Source organism: Ostrea edulis, chromosome 6, assembly GCF_947568905.1.
Source record: "Ostrea edulis chromosome 6, xbOstEdul1.1, whole genome shotgun sequence".
NCBI lineage: Eukaryota > Metazoa > Mollusca > Bivalvia > Ostreida > Ostreidae > Ostrea > Ostrea edulis.
Window position 1 is genome coordinate 10,712,480 of NC_079169.1, and position 13,278 is coordinate 10,725,757.

At 35.3% G+C, this 13,278-nt stretch overlaps 1 protein-coding gene and 2 long non-coding RNA genes across 4 annotated transcripts; 2 read left to right on the top strand and 1 right to left on the bottom strand.

Moving 5' to 3' along the window:
* Positions 1 to 68: 68 nt before the first annotated feature.
* LOC125683932 (protein disulfide-isomerase A6-like) lies at positions 69 to 7,838 on the bottom strand. The gene is made up of 12 exons (XM_048925485.2): positions 7,681 to 7,838; positions 6,424 to 6,559; positions 6,168 to 6,225; positions 5,167 to 5,293; positions 4,910 to 5,025; positions 4,471 to 4,698; positions 4,008 to 4,157; positions 3,699 to 3,856; positions 3,479 to 3,551; positions 2,350 to 2,435; positions 2,052 to 2,148; positions 69 to 562 (listed from the first exon to the last, which is right to left on the bottom strand). Exons 1-12 carry the CDS (start codon positions 7,691 to 7,693, stop codon positions 497 to 499), a joined length of 1,308 nt encoding a protein of 435 aa, XP_048781442.2. The 5' UTR covers positions 7,694 to 7,838; the 3' UTR covers positions 69 to 496.
* On the top strand, positions 2,360 to 2,798 carry LOC130047130 (uncharacterized). Its single transcript, XR_008796176.1, has 3 exons — positions 2,360 to 2,483; positions 2,542 to 2,607; positions 2,710 to 2,798. It is a non-coding gene; the product is annotated as an uncharacterized LOC130047130 (long non-coding RNA).
* A 315-nt stretch (positions 7,839 to 8,153) lies between the features above and the next one.
* On the top strand, positions 8,154 to 9,712 carry LOC130047129 (uncharacterized). Of its 2 annotated transcripts, XR_008796174.1 has the most exons (3): positions 8,154 to 8,564; positions 8,683 to 8,895; positions 9,500 to 9,712. It is a non-coding gene; the product is annotated as an uncharacterized LOC130047129 (long non-coding RNA). The 2 variants fall into 2 exon arrangements; XR_008796175.1 differs by having other exon boundaries at positions 8,154 to 8,895.
* The last annotated feature ends 3,566 nt before the right edge of the window (positions 9,713 to 13,278 follow it).

The window sequence follows — 13,278 nt, forward strand, 5'->3', positions numbered from 1 at the left end:
GTGAAATGTTGCAGTTCATCTCCTCATGAAAAGAGATCCATTGTACAAACAAGAACTATAACAGACAATACATTTAAGTTTTCGCATTTATTATCTTCATTAATGAATTTCTTAAAGCATTCTGACAAGTCACTGCAATAGCTACCAACAGCTTTCCATTTGGTCATCAATAAATTATATTGCAATGATTCCACTGGACTTTCATAAAAAAATCAAGACAGAAAATAAAGTACATGTACAATGATCTCTAAAAAGTACATCTTCATGCAACCTATGATACATGTACTGCATCATAATCATAAAACCTCGGGATTTTTTTAAATTCACCTGTCATTACACATCATGAGGAATGAAAATAAACAAATTCAAATGTCTGACAACTACATTCAAACTGTCAAATAGTTCAACATAACAGCTTTTATCCTTCCTTGCAAACACATGTACAAACATTCACACACACACACATCACTAGCACACACAGGGCAGACACCGCCCACTATAGCTCGTCTTTCCCATCATCCAAGTCAATATCACTAAGATCTATGTCTTCTTCCACCGGGAGCTAAAAAATAGAACAAAGACAAATTGTGTTGGTCAAGAGTAATAAACATCAAACATTGCACAATTAAAATATACACATGTAGCATGGTCATAAATTAGAGGAGTTCCGAATATAATGTACATGTGTGGGTTGTTGTATTTTAGTGATGTACATGAATGACAGAAGGCTAGAGTGAGAAGATTATCGCTAAAACAAGTATAGATTTACAGTAATCAAGTTCAACCTTTCCGTCATCAAGGTCAATATCGCCAAAATCAGCATCTTCACCAAACAAGTTAACATTTCTCAGATCAGCATCTTTCACATTATCCCAGCCATTACTGCTCAGCTCATTATCTTTCACATTATCCCAGCCTTTAATGCTCAGGTCATTATCTTTCAAACCACCCAAGTCAATATTACTGATATCGACTACTACAACCAAAATTATTCATAATGTGACATGTGGAAATAACCCTAGTCAACAAAACTGATATCGACTACTACAACCAAAGTTATTCATAATGTGACACGCGGAAATAACCCAAGTCAATATTACTGATATCGACTACAACCAAAATTATTCATAATGTGACACTCGGAAATAACCCAAGTCAACAAAACTGATATTGACTACTACAACCAAAATTATTCATAATGTGACACTCGGAAATAACCCAAGTCAACAAAACTAATATCGACTATTACAACCAAAATTATTCATAATGTGATATGCGGAAATAACCCAAGTCAATATTGCTTATATCGACTACTACAACCAAAATTATTCATAATTTGACACGCGGAAATAACCCAAGTCAATATTACTGATATCGACTACTACAACCAAAATTATTCATAATGTGACACGCGGAAATAACCCAAGTCAATATTACTGATATCGACTACTACAACCAAAATTATTCATAATGTGACACTCGGAAATAACCCAAGTCAACAAAACTGATATCGACTATTACAACCAAAATTATTCATAATGTGACACGCGGAAATAACCCAAGTCAATATTACTGATATCGACTACTACAACCAAAATTATTCATAATGTGACACTCGGAAATAACCCAAGACAACAAAACTGATATCGACTATTACAACCAAAATTATTCATAATGTGATACGCGGAAATAACCCAAGCAATATTGCTGATATCGACTACTACAACCAAAATTATTCATAATTTGACACGCGGAAATAACCCAAGTCAATATTACTGATATCGACCACTACAACCAAAATTATTCATAATGTGACACGCGGAAATAACCCAAGTCAATATTACTGATATCGATTACTACAGCCAAAATTATTCATAATGTGACACTCGGAAATAACCCAAGTCAACAAAACTGATATCGACTATTACAACCAAAATTATTCATAATGTGACATGTGGAAATAACCCAAGTCAATATTACTGATATCGACTACTACAACCAAAATTATTCATAGTGTGACACACAGAAATAACTCGTCTTTGAATCTTTACCTCCCCGTCCTTGCCGTCCCAGGCCTCTGTTTTCTCTATGGTGGCAACCTTGGAATCTTTTAGTGGGACTGGGCTTCCCTTACCATACGATAAATCTCTGTAAATAACGAGAATAAACAACTTATAGTCCAATGAAAAATAGTGGGACTGGGCATCCCTTACCATACGATAAATCTCTGTAAATAACGAGAATAAACAACTAATAGTCCAATGATAAATCTCTGTAAATAACAAGGATAAACAACTTATAGTCCAAGTCTTTCCTAACAGCAGAAGTCAAACTGAATAAATAACTTACCTTAAATATTCGTTGATTCCATCAGAACTAAATGGTCTCTTGAGTAAAACAAAGACTTGTTTGCGTGTGTTTACAGCTGCCATCGCCTGTAAGAAGATGAGGTAGAATATAAAGACTGTATGTATCCTAACACTGTAAGAAGATGAGGTAGAATATAAAGACTGTATGTATCCTAACACTGTAGACGATCAGGTAGAATATAAACACTGTATGTATCCTAACACTGTAGAATATAAACACTGTATGTATCCTAACACTGTAGAAGATGAGGTAGAATAAAAACACTGTATGTATCCTAACACTGTAGAAGATGAGGTAGAATAAAAACACTGTATGTATCCTAACACTGTAGACGATCAGGTAGAATATAAACACTGTATGTATCCTAACACTGTAGAAGATGAACACTGTATGTATCCTAACACTGTAGAAGATAAGGTAGAATATAAACACTGTATGGATCCTAACACTGTAGTACTTCTAAAGGACAATGCTGGAAGAGAGGTTTACTGGAAAATTCAAACAAAGCATGACTTTGTAAAACATATACCCTTCTTCCCTAAATCAAAATCCAGGTTTGAAAACATGCTTGCTTATTTTTTAACCTGAAAACCAATGGAGGTCATCTAATCATGATGACCAGTGTCCGTAGTTTGATGACTATCTAGGAAAAGGAGTTGGACAGCAATTGCTATACATAATCCATTGACCTTTCACTTTGAAAATCAATAGTGGTCATTCAATAGTTATAACCAACAAATCAAGGGTTCTTCAGTAATCAATGGGACAACTACTGTATGCATGCTAGAAAATCTTAGACCTTTTGACATGAAAATTTGTAGGGTTCACCTAATAGTCATGACCAACTTTAAAATTGCCATAAGCATGTTGGAAAATCTCATGACCTTTGATCTTTTAACCTGAAAATTAATGGGGTCAACTACTGATCATAACAACCTTGTCTGTGGTGAAGTTTGATGACTATTGGAGGAAAGGTTCTCTAGTACCCTGTCAGACAGCATAATTACTACAAACAACGAAAGATAGATGGAGCACAATATGGCCCTCTTCTTCGAGTAGGGGGAGGGGGATAAAAATATACAGGTAATGTAATCTAGGTGAAACTTACAGGATAACCGAATCCTCCCATGCCAAGAGCTTCTTCTAGTTGCATCTGTTGGCCAGCCTCTGTCCACACCCAGCTACAAATATGAGGAACTCCAAATTAAGATCTACATGTATATATAAGACATGTATTACAATATTCACAATCTACTAGTACACATTTAACAAAACAATATATCCCTCTCAAACATCATAGAGAAGTGCGTGGAGTAGTGGTTATTTACCCCCATGGTTGTTTCTTGTATTTAACCCCCATGTCCTTGAGGATTTTGATGTAATTGTTTCTACATTTGGATTGACAGTCCAGGATGTGGGGTAACACAGCGACCACACACAGCTGTTTCTCTTCGCAGTTCTCCTTAATAGTGTCCTGGGATAGGATCTGTTAATGATAAAGAATTCACGTGAAGATGTTGATACCATTCAAATGTAGAGGCACCACCGAAATGAAGACTAACATAAGAGTGATTAACTGTGTATCCTGTTCTTTGAAAAACCGTATTTCATTTCCACATTCAGTGTCATTAACGTACCTGGACCACCTCTGGAGGAGGGAGGTTTTCTGCCAGTTTCTCTGTGGCCCAGCTCACAATATCTGAAGACGTCCTTCCCCCATCATATTCCATGGCCTCCCCGTCCTTCTTTCCCGAGGGGAACATCTTAATGCTGGGGTAACCTCTAACCTGAGGGATCAACATGTATCTCACATTAAACATTTACAGCAATTGTTCTCCAGCAAGCTCCGTGATAGTACTTTTATTCTGTTATCATGTATAAGTAATGTTTTCATTGCATTTTATTTTTATCTCACTTCATTTTAAGGCTCTTACTTATTGGAGATACAGTAATGTGTGATAAGAGGAGTGAAATTGAAACTTCAGTGACTTATTTTCTAAACACATTTTCCTTTATATTTGTATGTTGTACTGGACTGAATTTAATGTTACTAGGCTTTGCAGGCGACACAATATGCAATAGTAAAATACTGCAACATACCCCATATCTGTTAGCCATTACACTGTGTACGGTGGCATCAAGGGCTCCAAACTTGACTTTGCCCTTCATTTCTGAGGCAGCACTCTGCCAGTGTGGGGCCAGATTTTTACAGTGTCCACACCAAGGGGCAAAAAACTCCACCATCCACATGTCGTCACTGTCTAATACCAGCTTCTCAAAATTACTGTCTGTAAGCTCAATCACATCATCAGCACTGCCCCCGCCGGACTGAAGTCAAACCAAATCCCACCGTTATGTCATGTTTACAACCACGACAATTATTGAATGGATAATATCTGATTTACTAACCTTATGAAGGATATTTGGGATAGATGTAAACTTTGTGTGCTACTTTTGTTTTTACCCCTCATCCATAATGATATACATATACGTACTTTCAGTTTTGAAAATGAAGGGAGATAATTGGTATAAATCTTACTTTTCCTCCACCACTGCTTCTGCCCCCGGATCCACCTCTGCCCTTCAGTCTGTCCTGAACAAGTGATTTCAGTTTAGACAAGGCAGTGTCCACAATAGAGTCAGCATTTCTTCCACCTATTTATAGAAAGGTAGTATTGAGTTCCACTGGCAAAAGCAGATCTATCAAAAAATACTTCATCCAAAATTGACGGTGAAGATCTTGGATTACACATGCTTTGTACTGTATACTAAGCAGATCCATGTTACTGCGAGTACCTTGGTAATCTGAGGGGCTGTTTTTGTTGGCCCCGAACACCTTGATGGTTGGGAATCCCTGGATTTGATACTGTCCTCCCAGGCTCTGGTGTTCATCAGCATTCACTGCAGCTATTTTTACCACACCCTGGTGAATACACATATCGTACAGGTAAAAGATTTTATCTCAATCTGAATTTCATAACTATCGATTATTTGTCACAAAATTTTTACATGTTTCTTTCTTGAAATTTGATTTCTATGTCTTATCAGAGTTCTTAAAATTTACCGATTTGATGGGTTAAGGTTATAATTTCCTTGAAAAGTTCACAGTTTTTATTATCTGGACCGGTAAAAATCTTGAAATGTCTGATACCACAGAAACAGATTTCAAGAACTCTGCTTACAGTATATGTTAAATTTATTATCACAATTTACCAACAAATTGTGTAACAATACTTTTGTTCATTTTTAGTTTTATGTCCCAGTTGAAATTTTTTTACTCCCACAGAGACATCACCAGCTGTAAGTGAAGTGTCACAAATTTTTATCTATGCATGGCGCTTACGACTGTGGCAGTGAGGATTCTTTCTTATGCCAACACCTACAGTGACACAGGACCTCCATTTTTAAGGTCATTTCCAAAGAACAAGTGACTTCCAAATATACCGCCAGGCGCTGGTGAAGGAACAGTCACTATATCTTAAATGTGTTAGGTTTGACACGGCGCCGGGATCGAGAATCAAACCGGGACCTTCAAGTCGTGAAGCAAGCGCCCTAACCATAGTAATATACTGTAAAAGTGGATATTTACGCGCGAAGGAAATTTGCACTAAATATGCAGTCAATTTATAAGCTCATAAATTTCCCCGCGTGTTGATATTTAATGTAAATTATATTCAGTTACTGCACATTTTTCCCCATGTGTAATGTTGGAGGTGGAAAATTGCATACTTAACCCCCAGCACAAGTAACCTGTTTTACACTTACACTGTACACAGATCAATATCTACAGATTTTACCTTGAGTGCAGTGGCAGCCTTTTTCCACTCTGGAGCAAGCTGCTGACAGTGTCCACACCTGCAGTATGGAATTTAAATTAGAAATGTGATATTGTATCAGTCTCTTCCATAGAAAGGTGAAAATGTACACAATAACCCACTTCAATTTCAAGTCAATCAATATAATTTTTTATAATCCTCCATCCATGGATTAACGTCAACAGAATTATTGACAAGATAAAATTATAACGTGTGTAGAGAGTATAAATAATCATACCATGGTGCATAAAACTCTACGAGTACAAGTCCGTCACTCTGAATGACCTCTCTGTTGAAATTAGAAGCTGTTAATTCTACGACATCATCTGAACTGGAATACAGTGCAGAAGCTGAGGATATGGCGACCACCAAAACTGCAATACAAGAAAACACAGATTAATCTACAATTCACTTGAATCTTAAAATATCACATATATACAAGAAATTTCATGCTGCTTTAGAATATCTGCAGCGCAATCTCACTGATTAACTTGTACATAGCTTGACTGTTTAATGTGACATGTAACATGAAAATTAAGAAGATTAGCATAAATCCTTAGCTATATTTAAATCTGCATGGAGTCAGATGTTACCACACTAGTGATAGAAATTGGTAATGCACTGAGAGTGAGAACGTTCCTCAATCAAAATATCTACATACTAGCATCTAGAGACACTCATTCCCACTCGACAGACAGCCTTGGTTTGGGGAGGGCATTGATGATACACGGTTTTACACAGTTATGACTGATGTCATATTTTTTCTGTCATTTACAGACCAATTCCTGCGATTTACACAACCCTCAAATTCACTATTTGGGAATTAAACACGATGTTGAGGGTGTCTAGAGTTGAAATATAGTGTCCGAAGCAACTGGCCAGCTTACCCATTCTCGGCCAATGCCCTATTATTGAAAAATGGCCAACAATTTATGTAGTTGATGTTTTTTCTTATCATAATAATTGTTGTAATCCTTGTGTAACAGAAAGGGAGAAAATGCAATGACTACACCAGAATTTGAACCCGGGCCCCCTGAATCTCTTGTTAGGTGTTATACCAACTGAGCTACCTGGCCACCGGCGATCAAACCCATTTGACCACTTCACTTGTTATTTACCAAATCTTATATGAATATGAGCTCCATAGATCATAGAAAGTAAAAATGAGGTTCAATGAATGAAAAATCAACTTCACAATCACAGCCAACTACTGTTAGTAAAGCTTAGCGATTAGATAAGTACGTCCAGTCAAACCATGGTAAATCTTTACTCTCTTTACTTGGGGTATGAAACAAATGGTTTATAAAATAAATAGTTTATCTTTTTTATACAAGTGCCTATGATTTCAGCCAAGCCCCCTTTTTTTTTTTCAAGGAAGACAATTAAAATACCAAATGAATGCTTTTATGGAACAAAATACCAAATTAAACAGTCATAAACGACCTCCTGCCTGGTGCATGAAAATTTTAAAATAAATCGACAGTGTTTTACTTACCGAGTAAATTCATTGTCAAGTTTACTTATTTTTCAGTTTCTCTCTCTCTCTCTCTCTCTGCTGCCGGTTTTCTGTCAACACGTTGTTATCCCGAAATAACAAGCGTGGCTGTTTTTCATTGGCTACAAACTCAGGACGTGTGTAATCTGGGAATCACCAAGGGGGCGGTAAGTAGGTAAAATGTCTCCGCAAAGGGTTGTCTATCGTTAGTAATATAATGAAAAGATCCCATAGAAGTCAACTAAAAAAAAAAAATAAAAAATAAAAAATCAAGTTTTATCAGAAAAATAAATAGGCAAATAAATAAATAAAATACATATCTAGAGAGGTTTGAACCCCCCAACCACCCCCCCCCAAAAAAAAACCAAACAAAAAACCCCAATCAACAACATTTTTTAAAACTTGACATTGTCTGGAATAGTGTACGGGCCTCTAATAGAAAAGTGATTAAAATCCTATATCTTGTTTACTTTGATTAAAGGTCAACTGAAACGATTTTCAAAGTTCGTTTTTCAAATAAATTCCGTAAGAAAATACCATTCCTTAAATGTTTTCACATAAGAATAATTTTTGTTTCGATCATCCAGGTAGATACGACATCGTTAATTTCAACCCGGTAAATTTTATTGTATGAGTTATCTGCCCTTTAGGCGAACCTGATATTTCAATATGGCGGCACGATATGAAAATCATTCGGAAGATTGTATTCCTGAAATAGATATATCGCTTAGTGTTAATGTGCAGCCCTGCCAATACGAACCAGTTGTACAGCGAGACGCATCCCCACTAGTGGAAAACGATAGTTATTCAGAAAACAGCGAGGATCAATCGGACGAATGCCCTTCACCTGTTCACCATCTGATATGCGAGGTCGATATGCAATGGTTTGTTAATTTAGGCTAATTATTTATATGAGACTTTTAATGAAAACGAAACGATTACTCAAAGCTCAGAAGTGCATCAGCATGTATTTCTAAGACTAGTTTTCTATTATTCTAACAGGTGATCATATAGGCTAGTAATGTCATCGCAATGCCCTCAAGAAGGGAGTCCAAATGTTGCAGTGCATAGGATTGAAGAGGTGGGCGTGTCCTGCATCACAGATCACGAAGGTTTTGTTGTGGCAAACTGTCTCAACAGATTGGTTATAGGAACAGCTTATTATGAATGCATACAAAATATTGGTCCCTTGGAGGAGGGGGAATTGATTCACAAGTATGTATTTTGTTATGATTACTCAAAGTTAATATTGGGGGGGGGGGGGGGGGGGGGGGCACTCGGTCTCCTGATTCACTATGACACGGCCATAGTCATAGTCATTAATGAAGCATTGTAAAATAAATGTCTAGATACTATTAAATACCAATGTTCTTTAATATTTTCTAGATTGAAATTGCTAATTTATTTAAGTATTTCAAATAATTTAATGCAAATTAGTAGATAAAAATGAAAATAAGTATGTAAATGGTCAATGGGGCAGGCACTCGGTCTCCTGATTCACTATGAGCCATAGTCATAATGAACCTCTCCTATTTCAATATCTAAACCCACTGAATTGTTGACCCTTTTATGCACTTCCTTTCAAATAAACATAAAATGTGCCTCAATCAATTTCTTATGTTTTATCTTTACCCATTTTACTGTCTAACCATGTGTACATTTTATATCAATTTTAAATCAGAAATTAATTCCTGAAAAATCATTCATATTTAAAGTAACCCCATCCCCCCCCCCCCCCCAATTTTTTTTTTTTTTTTGGTTAGATGAAAGTCATCAATTATATTTGAAATTTTAAAATTCTTCATAATTTTTTTAACAGATTTTACAGACATCATGCATATTGGAGATCTGGTAGTAGCTTGGGAAAAACAACTGGAAAGTTCTTCTATCCTGCGTTGTGACTATGATAAGAAATCATTCCATCACAACAGTACTGTGGATTTAAATACCCTTTGGTATTAATTTAAATGTGTGATAAATTCTTAATGCATTTTTCATAAGTGATATAAATAAATATAAACAAGTAAACATAGTTTGATGTTCAGTTTTTATATTGTACATAATATAAATCACCAATTTACATATATGTAATTTGGGTTAAATCCAAAAGGTCTACAGGTCCCAGTCACCTGAGTTTGACACATGTTGGTAGGAATTTGTGATCGGGGCAGGAGAATTACCAACAACATCCATTATATTAACTTCCTGGAGTTTCTGTAGGAGCCAAACTGATCACTTCCTGCATCAATTCAAAGGCTTAATCTGAAATATAACAAAACGTTACAATTCAATAAACATGTACTTATTGTCTAGTATTATGAATATCCACTCACATACATACTAATTATGTGGGTCAATTTAAAAAATGTACATATTTGAGGTGAAGAAAAACAAAAAAATTCAAATGTCGCAGAAAATTAATTTTCATATTAATGAAGCATTGTAAAATAAATGTCTAGATACTATTAAATACCAATGTTCTTTAATATTTTCTAGATTGAAATTGCTAATTTATTCAAGTATTTCAAATAATTTAATGCAAATTAGTAGATAAAAATGAAAATAAGTATGTCAATGGTCAAAATTGACCTACATGTAAAATTTGTACATGTATTCCGTTTCTTTTTCCAACAACTGGATTTATTTAATGATACAAGTTTAATTTTCCATCTCATAATTATAAGAATATTATCAAAACTATGGTTGTAAGAAATATTCATTTATCAATTTCACAATTTATCCATTTAGTAAATTGTAAAATTGCTTCTTTGGGGGGGGGGGGGGGGGGGGGTTCTGTAACTTGGGAAATTTGCATAGTATCAGCATGGATAAATAAATATATGCTCTGCATTTAATTAATCAAATGTGGATCATGTGTACTTAGTCATGTTGCATGTATATCATAAAGCTGATTAAGTATACTCGACTAGTGATATTTTTATTGTACTACTACTTGTGTAGATTTTTCTATACCTATTTCTGGATTTTATATTAATTATTGTACTTCAGAGAAAACTCAGTACAAATATGTGTCCTATATTTACTTGTTTTAAAATCATTTACCTTTATGGCATAAAAATAATGAATTTTAGAAAAATTTACAATTTTTTCATGTTTGACACTGTATTGAGTTTGTATTCAAATTTAGTAACAGTATCGAGAGTAACATCATGGACAAAGTGTAAAAAATCTAAAGGGCATGAGTGTAGAACACAAGTGAAAAAATATTCAGATTTTATACAAAGTTACTTAACATGCATATTGGCTATGATTCTAATTTACACATTTGCAAAAGTTCACTTCAATCTAGAATAATATTCATAGATATTTACTTGATATCCTTCACCTAACTTGTATACATATGTATGTACATGTATGTTACATGAACAATTGAACATTCAAAGTATCCATTAAATTTACACCAATGTGTAATATTTTTGAAAACAAATTTGATAATACAATTCATGTCATTTTGTGTCTCTAGTACAAATCTTGCAATTATTCCATATGTGGTTTGTGTAGTCATTTCATAAGTGTTTGTCCCATTCATGATTTAATCATTTTGAATGGCAGGATCATATGACATTGAATGGAATTGGTTGTTTTTGTTGATTGTCTTGGAATTGGGTGGTGGGGGAAGAATGATTCGGACATTGTCATCAACTTCTAACTCATATAAACTAATATAAACAAATGAATGAAAGTAAACTTCAGTTATGAATGACTTGTGTGACTGCATGAAGGGGGGGGGGGGGGGGTAATAAAAATAAGCTTCAGTATGAAATAATTGTGTGACGGGTGGGGGTAGAGGATATTCGTATAGAGAACAAATAAATCGTGTCATACTATATCAATGTCAATAAAAAAGCCAATATCATTTACATCAAAACTTACGTTCTTTTCTCCACAGCTCTGGAAGTTTTGTTTATGAAGGGGAAAGTCCAAATCTGTTTTCCGTTTTCGGCCCTTTCAGGTCTTTGTAGCTACGTGTAGCGGTTTGTAATCAAAGAGAATTGGGATTGGCTTTTTCTTTCATTGCATTCTTGAGTGTTCCATGCAAAGACCATGCCATGGACAGCTGATGGACGGCTTATTATGTAGGCCTAACAGTCCTCAATAGAGTGCTTCGACGGCCAATAATTAATCCATTGTTTTTAATTTCCCCACCCAAATTCCGCAATTTTTTGTGTGTGTAGGGAAACTAAACATTGTTACTCTGTCTATATTAAACCTTACAGTCAGGAACCGCAGAAAACACCATATTTACTCGTTGTTTACCGGACGTCACCTGCTGATTAGCGTCTTTAGTTTCAATATGGCGGGTTCGTGTAAAGGGGCATAACTCCCGCAATATTTTCTGCTCTGACACAGGTGCGCTATCTTTATCCGCGCGTATCGCGGATATATGACCAAAATGAACCGAACAAACCCGCACAATCATTTTATACGATCTAAATGAAGCAAATACATACTTAATATGGAAAAAGTTATATTTCGTTTCAGTTGACCTTTAACGTTGAATGTACAAAAAAGTCTATTTCAAATATTAGCCCTAATGAATTAGTAAATGAAATAATTTCTAAATAACTCACAAAACTTTTCCAAAATCAACAACACCAAAAAGGTGTGACTTTTCGACACTTTATACACGTCAATTCCTCACAAAGAATTTAAAAAGACTATAAGCTTTTTAGCTCACCTGAGCTAAAAGCTCAAGTGAGCTTTTCTGATCACCCGTATTCCGGCGTCCGTCCGTCTGTAAACTTTAAACATTTTTGACTTCTTCTCAAAAACCACTGGGCCAATTTCAACCAAAGTTGGCACAAAGTATCCTCAGGTAAAGTGAATTCTAAATTGTTAAAATAAAGGGCCAGGCTACCTTCCAAGGGGAGAGGAAATAATCAAGAAAAGGTAAAAATAGAGTAGGGTCATTAAAAAATCTTCTTCTCAAGAACCACTGGGCCAGAAAAGATGAAATTTATAGATAAGCTTTATTAGGTAGTGCAGATTCTAAATTGTTAAAATCCTGGCCCCCGGGGGTTGGATGGGGCCACAATAGGGGATCAAAGTTTTACATACAAATATATAGGAAAAATCTTTAAAAATCTTCTTCTCAAGAACCACTGTACCAGAAAAGCTGAGATTTATATGAAAGCTTCCTGATATAGTGCAGATTCTAAATTTTAAAATCCTGGCCCCCGGGGGTCGGATGGGGCCACAATAGGGGATCAAAGTTTTACATACAAATATATAACAAAAATCTTTAAAAATCTTCTTCTCAAAAACCACTGAGCCAGAAAAGCTGAGATTTATATGAAAGCTTCCTGATATAGTGCAGATTCTAAATTGTTAAAATCCTGTCCCCCGGGGGTCGGATGGGGCAAAGTTTTACATACAAATATATAATAAACTTATTGTATACATGTACATGTATTTTGTAAGTTCTCTCTAAAAGGAGGGATCCTCTCCCCCTGTGCTGCTGCCATAGGGGGTTGTGAAATGAATTTTTGAATTGGATAACCCCTAGCATAGCAGTTTTGGACTCTTTATGTACATGTAGTGTTTAAAAAAATGTTTATGATTTTATTATAACACACA

Bases quoted from the DNA above. Each gene is read 5' to 3' on its own strand.
- LOC125683932 (XM_048925485.2), bottom strand. The intron at 4,158-4,470 runs GTATGTTGCAGT...TTGATCCCTCAG, and splicing joins TAATGGCTAACAGATATGGG to GTTAGAGGTTACCCCAGCAT. The intron at 3,552-3,698 runs GTAAATAACCAC...TCATATTTGTAG, and splicing joins TACAAGAAACAACCATGGGG to CTGGGTGTGGACAGAGGCTG.